Genomic DNA, 17,500 nt, shown 5'->3' on the forward strand with positions numbered 1-17,500 from the left:
ATAGCGTGGGTGTACCTGATGAAGTGGCCCATAGCATGGCTGCCTTATTAGCATCGCCGGTAAAATGTGCGGACCAAACGATCAGGACTTTCGCATCTTGTGACACTGGAGCAACTTAAATCTGTCGATTGGTAAGTGTTTGTTTCGCATTAAATGTGGGTATCTAGTTTCAAATGTACATACAGCTAGCGTAAATAGCATGTTAGCATCGATTAGCGTAGCATGTTAGCATCGATTAGCTGGCAGTCATGCTGCGACCAAATATGTCTGATTAGCACATAAGTCAACAACATCAACAAAACTCACCTTTGTGATTTCGTTGACTTAATCGTTGCAAATGCATCTGCAGGTTATCCATACATCTCTGTGCCATGTCTGTCTTAGCATCGCCGGTCAAATGTGAAGACACTCTGGTACATTCAATGGGGGTCTGGCGGCAGATTTCTTGCCAGTGGTGCAACTTGAATCCCTCCCTGTTAGTGTTGTTACACCCTCCGACAACACACCGACGAGGCATGATGTCTCCAAAGTTCCAAAAAATAGTCGAAAAAAACGGAAAATAACAGAGCTGAGTCCCGGTGTTTGTAATGTGTTGAAAATGAAAATGGCGGCTGTGTTACCTCGGTGACGTCACGTTCTGACGTCATCGCTACGAGACCGATAAACAGAAAGGCGTTTAATTCGCCAAAATTCACCCATTTAGAGTTCGGAAATCGGTTAAAAAAAATACATGGTCTTTTTTCTGCAACATCAAGGTATATATTGACGCTTGCATAGGTTTGGTGATAACATTCCCCTTTAAACACGGCAACAGCGGAGGACGCATGTGCATGCACAAGCCAGTCTGCCCCACAACGAGAGGATAGCGGGAAAGGACTACAATGGCGGACCCACGCAAGGAATTTTGGTTAAATTTATACCCTATATCAGACCTGGGCAAAATAAAGCCCAGGGGCCACATGCAGCCCGTTAAGCTTTTCAATCTGGCCCGCCGGACATTCCCAAATATTTTTTTTTCGATCTTAAAGATTGAAAGTTTAGCCGCCATTATAATGTGCACTCATGTTTTCTAATGACCGTAAGTAAGTCTTCAACCATGCAAAGCATTTCAATGGTTGGAATCTGCGCTTATGGATGATATACCAGTTACTATGCTCATCTAATTAGTTACTGTGCTCATCTAATTAGTTACTATGCTCATCTAATTAGTTACTATGGTCATCTAATTAGTTACTATGCTCATCTAATTAGTTACTGTGCTCATCTAATTAGTTACTATGCTCATCTAATTAGTTACTATGGTCATCTAATTAGTTACTATGCTCATCTAATTAGTTACTATGGTCATCTAATTAGTTACTGTGCTCATCTAATTAGTTACTATGCTCATCTAATTAGTTACTATGCTCATCTAATTAGTTACTATGCTCATCTAATTAGTTACTATGGTCTCTAATTAGTTACTATGCTCATCTAATTAGTTACTATGGTCATCTAATTAGTTACTATGCTCATCTAATTAGTTACTATGCTCATCTAATTAGTTACTATGCTCATCTAATTAGTTACTATGCTCATCTACGTCACAGCAGCTCAGACGAGGCACCAAGCAGTGTGGGCGGGAAGCGTTTCCACAGACGCAGAAGGAGATTTTCACAACTAAGTTCTAAAGCTTAGTGATGTATCAGACTGTAGGTGGGTTTATTTTGTACTCTGTTCATATTTCACTGTTTGTTGAATTTTTGTTGCGTTTCGCTTGTCGACGGAAAGGGGGTGTGACATTCCTACTTAGTCAATATTCAGTGTTATAACGTTCATAGAAAAATGAAAAATTCGATTACGCTTTTTTAAGACGGTCTGTCATAACATTTTTAGCTTTCAATCAGACATTATTGTGAAGTTTTGTACTACTGTCACAAAAATAGATATATCGGACCCCAGACACATTTTTATTCTCTAAGGTCCGTAAGGTCCGAGCAAAACGTCCGCTCTTGCTCGCCATCGTTAGTTTATAGCTAAAAATGGACAGAACTTTGTTTTCCAAGCATGGGAAGGAAACAAAGTGAGTGGGAAAGACAGTGCTGAGAAGAAGTGGATGATATTCAACACATTTATCCATGAAAATATGGAAAAGTTGCTTATGGTAAATACTGTGTTATTACATTATTTCAGAAAAAACTGTAGTTAATAGTACATACTATTGCACTGCTCTAGTGCGGTTTTGGGGTAGGTGGCAGGTCTGGATTTTAAAGGATTCCCATTCGTTTCAATGGGAGACGTAGATTTGAGATATAAGTTAAATCATATTTGTTTTTATTGGTTTTATATTTATTTATTTTTTGTTTTTATTCAGTCATTGGTGGAGCATAATATTGTTTTTTTAATATTGTTTTTAACATAGCTGTGCAGCACTTTGGAAACGTTATTGTTGTTTAAATGTGCTATATAAATAAAGTGGATTGGATTGGATTGGATTGAAAACCTCTTCTCACTCCGGCGCTTACCAATGGCATGCGGTCAATTTAGGCCTGCGCTTATAAATTTGAGTGTGATGTAAGGATACCATCATGAAAAGCACATTTAATTTAAAAAAAATGTTAATATGGTCTTACTTTACTTATAAATGAAGTCCATGCACAGCTCCTTCTGATCAAAACTTGTTTATAGAAGTCTTCCTTATCTTTCTTCAGTTTTAAAAGTCTCTCTGTCTCGATGGAGATCTTCCTTTATTACCTCCTGCGTCGATTGAAAGTCCAGTTTCGAAAACTGTTTTATTTTAGATATGTAATCCTCCATGTTAAAAGTGCAAGCGAGAGGAAAAAATAAAGGATCGCTGCTCACTCTTGCTGCTTGTTGTCACTTCTTCTGCAGCCGAGTAGTCGCAAGAAGGATCACTAGCGCCCTCTACCACCAGGAGGCGGCAGTCATTTAATGACTCATTTGACACACGCAGCTATGGTATATTAATAAAACATAGCTGTTTACTGTTCTTTTTAGCATATTCAATAGCTTGGACCTTAGATCCTACTGAATAGCTCTTAATCTTCTTCCCTTTATGCGATATCAAATTATTGAAAACAGCCTCCTCCATTTTTAAAATGATGACAGGTGAAGTGTCACTCATGACGTGAAGAGTTTGACCCGGTGGAAATTCTAGGCATATGCTAATTATTTGGTGAAACAAGTTTGACCCGGCAGTAATTCAGCCGCCTACTATACACCCGGCGGCAATTCAAGGAAATACGGTATTACCCCTTTAATGCGCCTTATAAGACCGGCTCATAGGCAGTGCACCTTAGAATCCTGTGCACCCTATGGACAGAAAAATATGGTAACCCTGCCAATCAAAGTGCAAGTGTGCCTAATGTCGACCCACAATTAGTGTGGAGTAGGGTGTGAAGGTAGTGGTCACCTGACATAAGCCTCCGTGCTGCTAGGACCTTTCAGCTGATCCTCCATTAAGTAGGTGTTGTGTGAGGAGGAGATGAAGTAGTGGTTGAGAGGCCGGCTCATGTCCTGGTACACCCCCTTGTGCTCTGGGTCCATGATCAAGGCGTCGGGATGGTGCAGGTACATGAGGAAGCCATCTTTACTCAACACACTCTTTGCCTTGGCTGGAAAACAAAAACATGTGAAAAAAGGTGTAAGTCAGGGGTGTCCAAAGTGCGGGTTATTTTTTTTTAAAACGGCCCCACGGCACATTTTGAGAATACAATTGAAAAAAATAAAAAAACATAAAAGAGCAAATAGGTGAAATGTAACAAGAAATTATTGCAATGCTTATTACTCTTATAACACAAAGCTGCCATGCAGGCTTTTTCTTTCTTTGAAAAATAATAATGAATCAAAATCAATGTAATTTTGAACTATTGACCTATTCAAGGCTCCGATTACGTCACATTAAATATTCCACTTTGAGATATTTTTGGGGGAAAATGTTGCATATTTTGTGTTTTGCCACATAAAAAACTGAGCTGTTTTTTTTTTTAAAGAAGGGCCTAAAACAGGGGTCGGGAACCTTTTTGGCTGAGAGAGCCATGAAAGCCAAATATTTTAGAATGTATTTTCGTGAGAGCCATATCATATTTTTTAACATTGAATACAACTTAATGCGTGCATTTTTTTAGTAAAACCAACATTTTTAGAGTATAATAAGTCTCTATTTTTAATAACATTGTTATTTTTTGAACAGGTGCGGTTGAAACGGATGGATGGATTAAAATGCATGACAATATTTTATATTTTGAACGTTATTTTTAACATCGTGATTACCAGCGGAATTATTCATTACTTATCGTGTTAAGCAATGTCAGCTAAAATTTATCTGAGAGCCAGATGCAGTCATCAAAAGAGCCACATCTGGCTCTAGAGCCATATGCAGTCATCAAAAGAGCCACATCTGGCTCTAGAGCCATAGGTTCCCTACCCCTGGCCTAAAACAAACAAAAAATAAACAACAATAAAACTAATAATTGACGGATAGATCTGAAGTTGATATGGAGATTATTGTGCTAAAAATAAACGGTAAAAAAAGATATATATAATTTATCTTTTAACACTTTAATGAGTAGGACACTTTCTGATCCCCAATGATTTGTTTTTAAGTGTCATTGCTCAAATAATAATAATTAATCAAAATCCAAAATTAAGGCTCCAATTATTATATAATCACAAATATTCCACCTAAAAAAATGTTATTGGGTGAAAATATTGCATATTTTGTGTTTTTTCCATTTTTTTCCTAATGTTGATCTAGAGCATGGGTGTCAAACTCTGGCCCGCGGGCCAAATTTGGGCCGCCGTACAATTTAATTTGGCCCTTGAGGCAATATCAAATTAACATTAGAGCTGGCCCACCGGTACTATAAAGGCACTGCCTTTAGCGTTGTCTACAATATGTTGTCACGTCCGCTTTTACTCCATACAAACAGCGTGCCGCTGACACAAAATAGCAAACACAAAATATGCAACATTTTCCACAAAGAATATCTCAAAGTGGAATATTTAATGTGACGTTATTGGAGCCTTGAATAGGTCAATAATTCATAATGTCATTGATTTTGATTCATTATTATTTTTTTAAATAATGGCAGCCTTGTGTTATTAGAGTCAACTTGCAACATTTTCTTGTTACATTTCACCTGTTGGCTCTTTTATAACACTGTTTATGTTGTTTTTTTTTTTAATAGTATTTTTACAATGTGGCGTGCGGCCGTTAAAAAAAATTACTTGTGGGCCGCGAATGGCCCCCGGGCCGCACTTTACAATTTTAAGCATAATTATGTGTTGATTCCACAACTGTATATATCGTACGGGTGTAACGGTACACAAACATTTCGGTTTGGTACGTACCTCGGTTCAGAGGTCACGGTTCGGTTCATTTTCGGTACAGTAAGAAAACAACAAAATATAAATTTTTGGGTTATTTAATTACCAATTTTGCAAAATCTTCCACCAAAAATATATTTCTTAGTGGAATATTTGATGTGAAGTAATGGGAACCTTGGATAGGTCAATAATTCATAATAACATTGATTTTGATTCAATATTATGTTTTGAGCAATAACTGAAAGAAAAAAAAGCAGCTTTGTATTTTAGTCAACTTTGCCTTTAAGCTTTTTTTATTTCCCTTTTTTTATTTTAATAGTATTTTTAGAATGGCCTCCAGGGCACACTTTTGACACCCCTGTTATAGATAATAAAAAATAAAATCTGATAAATCAATGGGTAAAAAACAAGAACCTGACGACGCTTGCACGTTTATCGTAACTCTCTCTGTGTGCACAATTTGTTTTGTTTTCAAACCCTTCTTAACCCCGAACGTACACTGAAAATACACGCAACCCTAATTTAAAATGCCGGACATTCGAGGCATTTAAGAAACTCCACCCGGACAGCCCCGCAAAAGAGGACATATCCTGTGAAAAGAGGAGGTATGGTCGGTTTATCGTAGCCCGGTCGTTGATGGCATGTCGTGTGTTGTGCCTCGGTGTGCATTGTTTACATAACGTGCGGTACGCTACTTAATATGTCCGTGTGGAAACTCATTCGGTACACCTCCAAACCGAACTGAAACGGTTCAATACAAATACAAGTACCGTTACACCTTTAATATATCAGTATCGGTTGATATCGGTAATTAAAAGTTGGACAGTATCGACAAAAAAGGCATTATCGGACATCTCTAGTTAAAGGCCTACTGAAATGAAATGTTCTCATTCAAACGGGGATAGCAGGTCCATTCTATGTGTCATACTTGATCATTTTGCGATATTGCCATATTTTTGCTGTAGAGAACATCGACGATCAAGTTCGCAACTTTTGGTCGCTAATAAAAAAGCCTTGCCTGTACCGGAAGTAGCAGACGATACGCGCGTGACGTCACGGGTTGTGGAGCTCCTCACACCTGAACATTGTTTACAAACATGGCCACCAGCAGCGAGAGCGATTCGGACCGAGAAAGTACCGATTTTCCCATTAATTTGAGCGAGGATAAAAGATTTGTGGATGAGGAAAGTGAGAGTGAAGGACTAGGGGAAAAAAAAAAAAAAAAGGACTAGAGGGCAGTGGGAGCGATTCAGATAGGGAAGATGCTGTGAGAGACGCCGTGGCAGCCGTGGGGGTGCCAAGACCACTCGGCCAGGCCCAACCGCAACAAGGGACAGAGCCATACCGCTTTGAACCCGACGCTGACGGTCAGGAGGACGCTGCTGATATTGATGCTGCAGTAGCACACGACATAGATCGCCTTCCGAATGGTAAAATGTAATTTATTAATACACATAATACACTGTACTTTGTGTGTGTGGTCCAATCAAACAGTGTTCGCTTGACATCTCTGTTCCATAGTAAAGCTTGACGGTCATCTTTCGGAAATGTAAACAATGAAACACCGGCTGTGTTTGTGTTGCTAAAGCCGGCCGCAATACACTGCTTCCCACCTGATTGATTGATTGATACTTTTGTTAGTAGATTGCACAGTTCAGTACATATTCCGTACAATTGACCACTAAATGGTAACCCCCGAACAAGTTTTTCAACTTGTTTAAGTCGGGGTCCACGTTAATCAATTCATGGTACAGCTTTTGATATCCTACAGCTTTCTTCTTTGATGTCTCCATTGAACAAATTGCAAGAGATTCAGCAACACAGATGTCCAGAATACTGTGGAATTATGCGATGAAAACAGACGACTTAATAGCTGGCACGAAATGTCCTCTACAATCCGTGACGTCACGCGCAGGCGTCATCATACCGAGAGGTTTTCAGCAGGATTTTTCAGCGCGAAATTTAAAATTGCACTTTAGTAAACTAAAGCGGCCGTATTGGCATGTGTTGCAATGTTAATATTTCATCATTGATATATAAACTATCAGACTGCGTGGTCGGCAGTAGTGGCTTTCAGTAGGCCTTTAAAGGTATATGAAACAAACCTTTGAGGAAGTGATCACTGCAAAAACATTCTTTGACTTTGCTTTCATCGACGGGAGTTTGTGTCCCTTTTCGCGTCTCTTATGTGATTCGTAACGGTATAAAATACTGCAGCATCATTCCGCTTAATAAAACACTGGAATTAAACCCAGGAGTTCAGAACATTCAGTGAAAGTCTGATCCCACTAAAAATAATGTTTGGAATAACAGCAGCTAGGAGTATAGAAGAGGAATGATATACGGATAACAGCAATAGAATTTGAAAACAAAACCAAGTCAAATGTCAGCTTCTGACCTTTTTCATCCGGCTCAAACTTGTCAATAATCTTCTTGGCGTCCTCCAGTGTTGCCTTCTCTCTCTGCTCTTTCAACAGGAACTCCACCAGGTTCTCAGGACTCATGACGCCGGCGGACTTGGCGTACTCCTGGTAGATTACGTCGATTTCCTCCCGGTAGGTCAAAAGGTCGTAGAAATGTTGGATCTCCTTTCCAGCCAGGAATCCCGACTTGGATTTGTCACATTTCTAAAGAGGGATATCAAAGGACGCCCTGTTAAAACCCATAAATACAGACGTATAAGACTAAGTTAATTCAGGGGTCACCAACCTTTTTGAAAGCAAGAGCTACTTCTTGGGTACTGATTAATGCGAAGGGCTACCAGTTTGATACACACTTAAATAAATTGCCAGAAATAGCCAATTTGCTCAATTGACCTTTTAATAAATACATCTATATATATATATATTTTTAAAAAATGGGTATTTCTGTCCGTCATTCCGTCGTACTTTTTTTTTTTCCTTTTACGGAAGGTTTTTTGTAGAGAATAAATGATGAAAAAACACCTAATTGAACGGTTTAAAAGAGGAGAAAAAAATGAAAATAAAATTTTGAAACAGTTTATCTTCAATTTCGACTCTTTAAAATTCAAAATTCAACCGAAAAAAGAAGAAAAAACTAGCTAATTGGAATCCTTTTGAAAAATTAAAAAAAATTTTTTTATGGAACATCATTGGTAATTTTTTCTGATTAAGATTAATTTTAGAATTTTGATGACATGTTTTAAATAGGTTAAAATCTAATCTACACTTTGTTAGAATATATAAAAAATTGGACCAAGCTATATTTCTAACAAAGACAAATAATTATTTCTTCTAGATTTTCCAGAACAAATTTTTTTAAAGAAATTCAAGACTTTGAAATAAGATTTAAATTTGATTATACACATTTTCTATGATTTGCCAGAATATTGTTTTAATCATAATAAGTTTGAAGAAATATTTCACAAATATTCTTCGTCGAAAAAAACAGAAGCTAAAATGAAGAATTAAATTAAAATGTATTTATTATTCTTTACAATAAAAAAATACATTTACTTGAACATTGATTTAAATTGTCAGGAAAGAAGAGGAAGGAATTTAAAAGGTAAGAAGGTTTTTGTGTCCTAAAATAATTTTTAAGGTTGTAGTTTTTTCTCTAAAATTGTCTTTTCTGAAAGTTATGAGAAGCAAAGTAAAAAAATAAATGAATTTATTTAAACAAGTGAAGACCAAGTCTTTAGAATATTTTCTGGGATTTTTAAATTCTATTTGAGTTTTGTCTCTCTCAGAATTAAAAATGTCGAGCAAAGCGAGACCAGCTTGCGAGCAAATAAATAAAATTTAGTATGTGCTGCTACTTGAGCTATTTTTAGAACAGGCCAGCGGGCGACTCCTCTGGTCCTTACGGGCACCACGTTGGTGACCCCTGTCTTAGACACTGTGATGGTGAACCAATGGTATGACCTCAAAGAGCATGTCTGCATAGCTGTCCTCCACGTCGATGTTGACACTAATGCGTGACTATAGCAACAGAACAAACAGGAAGTGCCACCAGGAACTAAGGAAGTCAAATAAATAAAATGTATTAAGTGCTGCTATTTGAGCTATTTTTAGAACAGGCCAGCGGGCGACTCATCTGATCCTTACGGCGGGCACCACGTTGGTGACCCCTGTCTTAGACACTGTGATGAGGAACCAATGGTATGACCTCAAAGAGCATGTCTGCATAACTGTCCTCCACGTCGATGTTGATGAGGCGCATGAACCTCTTGACCTCGGACATGCTCAGCTTGTCATCTTTATTCTTGTCGGCTTTGCTCATGCAGCTCATAATCCAGCTGGATTGCGTTTCATGTAAGGAAGAGTACAATTGAACCAAAACTAAAACAACTGTGCCAATGGCTTTCCTCTGTCAGAGGATTGACAAAATAGGCCAACTGATAAATGTCTTCTCATAAAGCTGGAGCGGTTTGTATTGTCAGCTGGTGCAGGTGTCGGTCTAACCGCCAGCTGTGTCAATATTTGTGTTGTGCTCAGGCACACGGACTGCACAAACATGTCAAGTTGTGGAACAGCCCCCAAACGCAAATCGATATCGAGCCGCTAGAGCAGGGGTCGGGAACCTTTTAGCCAAATATTGTGACGTCTACTGGTCAATCGTGATGCGGGTGCGTTCTTCCAAGATGCAGTTCGGGGCTCGGACACAGCGTAAGGTAAGAAATAATGGTTGATTTAAACTAAAAACAGACTTAGAACAGAAACACTGGCACTAGGAACAAAAGGCCAAACAAACAGAACTAGCATGGGAGCTAGAAAGAACAAGGGTTAGTGCGTCTGCCTCACAATACGAAGGTCCTGCAGTCCTGGGTTCAAATCCAGGCTCGGGATCTTTCTGTGTGGAGTTTGCATGTTCTCCCTGTGAATGCGTGGGTTCCTCCCACTTCCAAAGACATGCACCTGGGGATAAGTTGATTGGCAACACTAAATTGTCCCTAGTGTGTGAATGTGAGTGTGAATGTTGTCCGTCTATCTGTGTTGGCCCTGCGATGAGGTGGCGATTTGTCCAGGGTGTACCCCGCCTTCCGCCCGATTGTAGCTGAGATAGGCGCCAGCGCCCCCCGCAACCCCGAAAGGGGATAAGCGGTAGAAATGGATGGATGGATGGATAGAAAGAACAAAAAGCTCACGCGGAAGCTAGAGAGAACAGAAATGTTTTACCAGAATGGGGAATGGAATCAGAGTCGTCACTAGATGCGTGTACCACAAACTTACGAAGCGAGGATGAGTAAACGGAAAAGGCAGGTTTAAATACAGACAGTGATTACAGACAGGTATGAGTCAAAAATCAAGAGGCAGGTGACACCAATGCGTGACTATAGCAACAGAACAAACAGGAAGTGCCAACAGGAACTAAGGAAGTCAAACACCAACAGAATACGGTACAAAGACTGAACCAAAACCAGAATAAGACATATCATGACAAATATTTTAAAATATATTTCCGTAAGAGCCGTATCATATTTTTTTAACGCTGAATACAACTAAATGCACCCTCGGCCAAACTATTTAAAAAAACTGCGACTTAAGAGTCCGAAAAATACGGTATTATTTTTGTTTGCAAATCTGTGTTTTAATTAAAAAAAAATAAAATTGTTTAAAAAAATGTTAAGGTGCAAATCCAATATGTTTTTGTGACAAATAATTTTTGGTTTGTAATATCTTATTGAGATAAGAGTTGAGCAAATGTCAGCATGTGGCCTCACTTTTAACTCTTTATCAAACGCTTATTTCAAACGCTTACTTACAGTAAGTCATTAATTTGACTTTGTAAGTCTTTATTTTAGTACCTCAGGTAACCCGGACGGTTTTGTTTTTACTTTACGGAAGAAATAAGAGATATAAATCGTATATTCAACAAATGGAGCGGAAAACACAACCAAAAGTTGTAGGCTTCTTCACGTGACAAAGCCGGCCTACTTCACCACAGTCTGTAGTCTATTGCCCCCCCCAGGCTGTGGTGGCAGCGACGAGGTGGAGACAGGTCGAGTTACACCGATCCTTACACACACCGACCCCTTTCCCCGGTTCCCTGGAGAGTCACTACCATACCTAACAAATTTTCTGGGGGAAAACACTGAACACCTAGTCTCTTTTCGAGAGCGGGAATAAGCTACGCCACTTACAAAGCAAGCTTCACACGCCACTGATAAGGATACTGTTCAGACTTCTGCTGCTGGTTGAGGTTGTTCCTGCTGTCAATCATTTTCTGCAGGCTGCCGACCCACTGCTTGGTCTCGTCCTCGGAGCTGGCGATGAGGTCCAGGTTCTTACCGGGGACCTTGAAGACGATGGAGAAGCAGCAGCTCTCCTCCTGCTGGTCCGTGTACTTCTTCAGGCCCTCCGTCTGGCGGCCCAGACGCACGGCCGCTATGTCGTCGATGGAAACTGCGGACAAAGCAAATAAACAAAGCTATAGATTTTATTGGGGATATGACAGGATTTTTATTAGAAATCAACAGATGTGTCTTTTTTCAGGGACAATATTGATGCCGTTTCTTAGTAGACAAGAAGGCTGATATTTGGAGAAGTTACTTAAACATAGGGCTGGGAAATATACTCGATATATCACGGGCCAGGAAAGTACACGTACTCTTTTTTTTTTTTTTTAAATAAGCCACGCTGTTGTAACACGTGCTGAATGTAGCTTCGCATGGTCTCGCTGAAATAAGCAGGGGCGTCCATGAAGAAGACGGCGCTTGGACGGCAGCACATGTTGTTCCAAAACCTGTACGCACCTGGAGTCTTGGTTTTCATTTGCACAAACCCCGTTTCCATATGAGATGGGAAATTGTGTTAGATGTAAATATAAACGGAATACAATGATTTGCAAATCCTTTTCAACCCATATTCAGTTGAATATGCTACAAACACAAGATATTTGATGTTCAAACTTAAAAATTTTTTTTTTTTTTGCAAATAATAATTGACTTAGAATTTCATGGCTGCAATACATGCCAAAGTAGTTGGGAAAGGGCATGTTCACCACTGTGTTACGTCACCTTTTCTTTTAACAACAGTCAATAAACATTTGGGAACTGAGGAAACTAATTGTTGAAGCTTTGAAAGTGCAATTCTTTCCCATTCTTGTTTTATGTAGAGCTTCAGTCCTTCAACAGTCCGGGGTCTCCGCTGTCGTATTTTACGCTTCATAATGCGCCACACATTTTCCGTGGGAGACATGTCTGGACTGCAGGCGGGCCAGGAAAATACCCGCACTCTTTTTTTAATAAGCCACGCTGTTGTAACACGTGCTGAATGTGGCTTCGCATGGTCTTGTGGAAATAAGCAGGGGCGTCCATGAAAAAGACGGCACTTAGACGGCAGCACATGTTGTTCCAAAACCTGTACGCACCTGGAGTCTTGGTTTTCATTTGCACAAACCCCGTATCCATATGAGATGGAAAATTGTGTTAGATGTAAATATAAACGGAATACAATGATTTGCGAATCCTTTTCAACCCATATTCAGTTGAATGCACTACAGAGACAAGATATTTGATGTTCAAACTCATAAACTTTTATTTTTTTTGCAAATAATAATTATCTTAGAATTTTATGGCTGCAACACGTGCCAAAGTAGTTGGGAAAGGGCATGTTCACCACTGTGTTACATCACCTTTTCTTTTAACAACACTCAATAAACGTTTGGGAACTGAGGAAACTAATTGTTGAAGCTTTGAAAGTGAAATTCTATCCAATTCTTGTTTTATGTAGAGCTTCAGTCCTTCAACAGTCCGGGGTCTCCGCTGTCGTATTTTACGCTTCATAATGCGCCACACATTTTCCATGGGAGACAGGTCTGGACTGCAGGTGGGCAAGGAAAGTACCCGTACTCTTTTTTTTTTTATTTTTTTTATTTATAAGCCACGCTGTTGTAACACGTGCTGAATGTGGCTTCTCGTGGTCTTGCTGAAATAAGCAGGGGCATCCATGAAAAAGACGGCAGCATATGTTGTTCCAAAACCTGTACCCACCTGGAGTCTTGGTTTTCATACCCCGTTTCCATATGAGATGGAAAATTGTGTTAGATGTAAATATAAACGGAATACAATGATTTGCAAATCATTTTCAACCCATAATCAGTTGAATGCACTACAGAGACAAGATATTTTATGTTCAAACTCATAAACATTATTTTTTTTCAAATAATAACTAACTTAGAGTTTCATGGCTGCAACACATGCCAAAGTAGTTGGGAAAGGACATGTTCACCACTGTGTTACATCACCTTTTCTTTTAACAACACTCAATAAACGTTTGGGAACTGAGGAAACTAATTGCTGAAGCTTTGAAAGTAGAATTCTTTCCCATTCTTGTTTTATTTAGACCTTCAGTCCTTCAACAGTCCGGGGTCTCCGCTGTCGTATTTTATGCTTCATAATGCGTCACACATTTTCCATGGGAGACAGGTCTAGACTGCAGGCGGGCCAGGAAAATACCTGCACTCTTTTTTTTACGAAGCCACGCTGTTGTAACACGAGCTTAATGTGGCTTGGCATTGTCTTGCTGAAATAAACAGGGGCGTCCATGAAAAAGATGGCAGCATATGTTCCTCCAAAACCTGTATGTACCTTCCAGCATTAATGGTGCCTTCACAGATGTGTAAGGTACCCATGCTTTGGGCACTAATGCACCCCCATACCATCACTGTTATGCCCGTTTGATTGTGGACTATTACTGACACCTTGTGGCGATGGGAAATGCTGCGTGTCATTAGTTTGGCACTTCCGGTTTACGATGTTAGTTCAGTTCATAAAAAATGAGAAGTAGACGAGTTGTGTTAACTCTTACAAACCATGGAAAAGATAAGTCTGTAAGTAAACTGTTTAACTTGTTTATGTAACTTAATACCAAGGTGGAAAGTGGCTAAATTTGATAGTAAGATGTGTATTGAAAAACGATTTTTGTGCACTATTTTAATGAATGTTTGAGGATTTAAAATGGCTGCCGGTCGCATATTTCCACCACCGAAATAGTTTCAACACTCAGCAGTATATGTTTGGTAATAATGCTGTATATTTGTGTAAAGCTAATGTTTACATATTGTGTATTACATTTCAGTTTGTTAATTGAATCATCCAGCTTAAACATTGTCATTGTGTGTATTTCAGTTTTACAACAATAACAATAAAAAATTAAAATCCAGTGCAAGACAAAGCAAGATCAACAACAAAATTTAAGAGCCTAAATGGATTCATCTGCTTTGGAACTTTATTAGAACGTCCTGGATTGGTTGTTAGCTGTCTGCCAAGCTGTATAACCTCAACACATACAGTGAGGGAAGAACAATCACAGATGCTGGCTTTTCAACTTTGGGTCGATAACAGTCTGGATGTTTCGCTTCCCCTTTGGTCCGGATGACCCGATGTTGAATATTTCCAGAAACAATTTGAAATGTGGACTCGTCAGACCACTTTACCACTTTGCATCAGCCCATCTTAGATGATCTCGGGCCCAGAGAAGCCGACGGCGTTTCTGGATATTGTTGATAAATGGCTTTCGCTTTGGATAGTAGAGCTTTAACTTGCACTTACAGATGTAGCGACGAACCATACTTCGTGACAGTGGTTTTCTGAAGTGATGTTCCACGTCCCAAGAGCTAGCTTCTGTAGCAGAGGATCGGACCGCCAAGTGCCCTGCCTTCGGCTGCTGCCCAGTTCACATTGCACCCGACCTCTATGGCCCCTGCTATGGGTGGTGAGACCGAAAGGATAAGATCACGGGTACAAGCGGCCGAAATGAGTTTCCTCCGCCGTGTGGGGGGTCTCTCCCTTAGAGATAGGATGAGAAACTCTGCCATCCGGGAGGAACTCAAAGTAAAGCCACTGATCCTTCACATCGAGAGGAGCCAGATGAGGTGGTTCGGGCATCTGGTCAGGATGCCACCCGAACGCCTCCCTAGGGGGGTGTTTAGGGCACGTCCAACCCTTAGGAGGCCACGGGGAAGACCCAGGACACGTTGGGAAGACTATGTCTCCCGGCTGGCCTGGGAACGCCTCGGGATCCCCCGGGAAGAGCTAGACGAAGTGGCTGGGGAGAAGGAAGTCTGGGTTTCCCTGCTTAGGCTGTTGCCCCCGCGACCCGACCTCGGATAGGCGGAGGAAGATGGATGGATGGTTTTCTGAAGTGTTCCTGAGCCCATGTGGTGATATCCTTTAGAGATTGATGTCGGTTTTTGATACAGTGCCGTCTGAGGGATGGAAGGTCACAGTCATTCAATGTTGGTTTTCCGTGGAGTTATTTCTCCAGATTCTCTGAACCTTTTGATGATATTATGGACCGTAGCAGTTGAAATCCCTAAATTTCTTGCAATTGCACTTTGAGAAACGTTGTTCTTAAACCGTTTGACTATTTGCTCACGCAGTTGTGGACAAAGGGGTGTACCTCGCCCCATCCTTTCTTGTGAAAGACTGAGCATCTTTTGGGGAAGCTGCTTTTATACCCAATCATGGCACCCACCTGTTCCCAATCAGCCTGCGCACCTGTGGGGTGTTCCAAATAAGCGTTTGATGAGCATTCCTCAACTTTATCAGTATTTATTGCCACCTTTCCCGACTATCTTTGTCACGTGTTGCTGGCATCAAATTGTAAAGTTAATGATTATTTGCACACAAAAAAAAAAAGGTTTATCAGTTTGAACATGAAATATGTTGTCTTTGTAGCATATTCAACTGAATATGGGTTGAAAATGATTTGCAAATCATTTTATTCCGTTTATATTTACATTTATCTACATGGATTATTACCAGGCCACAGAAATGATGTGAGACCTGCGCATTAGACCCGAGGTCACTGGTGGATGATATTTCATTTATGGACCTGGCACACAGTTCAACCAGGAGGACTTAATAGGCACCATAAAAGAAATCGTCTCCATGACGACCAGCCTGCAAAGCCTATCAGTTATAATCCATGCAGATCAGCTCTTCCACTTTCACAATGGAAAAAAACCACCCGAGAAAAACCAGTCAACTTTGGGGTTTTCATCCTGCATTTTCAGACAACACTCACAGGTCCGGTGCCTCCTGAAGGTCCGCTTGGACTCGCGCCACATCGTCTTGCAGTCCTCTTGGAGCTTAAAGTAGCGGTTTTTCTTCCAGGACGAGGAGCGCACCTTGAGAAGGTCGCCCCCCTGCAGGAGGAACTGGACCTCCGCGTCGCCCTCCAAGCCTGAGAAAGAACAAGAGCGGGGGAATCATGCCGGATCTTCCAAACCTCATGTCGTCATCGGCTACTGCTGACAATGTGCCGCCTACCTAGGGGTTTTAAATTCTCTTTCGGCGCCTCCTGCGTTGTGGCGTGACGCAGGAACTCCTGGGAACGACTGAGTTGTGCGCGCAGACAGGCCATAGTTGCTGTTGTGTGCTCAAGGCGTGAGGAGGAAGGAGCGCGTGGAAGGGCCGTGTAGTACCGGCCCCGCTCAAAGGTCACTTTTTTTTAATTGCTCTGAACAGCGGCTGCCAGCGGGGGGCGACGCTGCACATTTATTTGGGATATCGCGCCCATACCAAGTAATACTGGGCTCGTATTGCCAATAACCGATACTTTTTAATCTGTACATTTTCTCTGCTCATTGAATGAGTTTGCCTTTATTCATAAAAATTTTTTAAAAAATCAAACTAGATGAGGCAATTCCTCAAAGAATTGCGTGTGAATGCTCCAATGCTGAAGTTCCCAGCTATAAGTCGTCTGTTTTCATCGCATAATTCCACAGTATTCTGGACATCTGTGTTGCTGAATCTTTTGCAATTTGTTCAATGAATAATGGAGACGTCAAAGAAGAAAGCTGTAGGTGGGAATGGTGTATTGCGGCCGCCTTTAGCAACACAAACACATCCAGTGTTTCCTTGTTTACATTCCCGAAAGATGACGGTGCGCACAAAGCTTTTTTATTAGCGACCAAAAGTTGCAAACTTTATCGTCGATGTTCTCTACTAAATCCTTTCAGGAATAATATGGTAATATCGCGAAATGATCAAGTATGACACATAGAATGGACCTGCTTCAGTAGGCCTTTAAAGGCCTACTGAAAGCCACTTCTACCGACCACGCAGTCTGATATATATATCAATGATGAAATCATAACATTGCAACACATGCCAATACGGCCGGATTAGTTTACTAAATTGCAATTTTAAATTTTGCGTCGAAGTATCATGCTGAAATGTTGTCTGTTTTCATCGCATAATTCC

General features: G+C 40.5%; 1 protein-coding gene across 2 annotated transcripts in view; it reads right to left on the reverse strand.

Moving 5' to 3' along the window:
* LOC133545689 (1-phosphatidylinositol 4,5-bisphosphate phosphodiesterase delta-1-like) overlaps positions 1 to 17,500 on the reverse strand; it is a 39,390-nt gene that overhangs the window by 16,735 nt on the left and 5,155 nt on the right. Inside the window, exons 2-6 of one of the 2 annotated variants that reach the window (XM_061891498.1) lie at positions 16,320 to 16,478; positions 11,465 to 11,693; positions 9,457 to 9,586; positions 7,727 to 7,955; positions 3,413 to 3,614 (exon numbers count right to left, since the gene is read on the reverse strand). In XM_061891498.1, the coding sequence (XP_061747482.1) occupies positions 3,413 to 3,614; positions 7,727 to 7,955; positions 9,457 to 9,586; positions 11,465 to 11,693; positions 16,320 to 16,478 (949 nt within the window). The remainder of the gene's footprint in view (positions 1 to 3,412; positions 3,615 to 7,726; positions 7,956 to 9,456; positions 9,587 to 11,464; positions 11,694 to 16,319; positions 16,479 to 17,500) is intronic. The other variant, XM_061891499.1, reaches the window with a different exon arrangement.

The sequence above is a fragment of the Nerophis ophidion genome, linkage group LG28 (assembly GCF_033978795.1).
Source record: "Nerophis ophidion isolate RoL-2023_Sa linkage group LG28, RoL_Noph_v1.0, whole genome shotgun sequence".
Taxonomy (NCBI): Eukaryota; Metazoa; Chordata; class Actinopteri; order Syngnathiformes; family Syngnathidae; genus Nerophis; species Nerophis ophidion.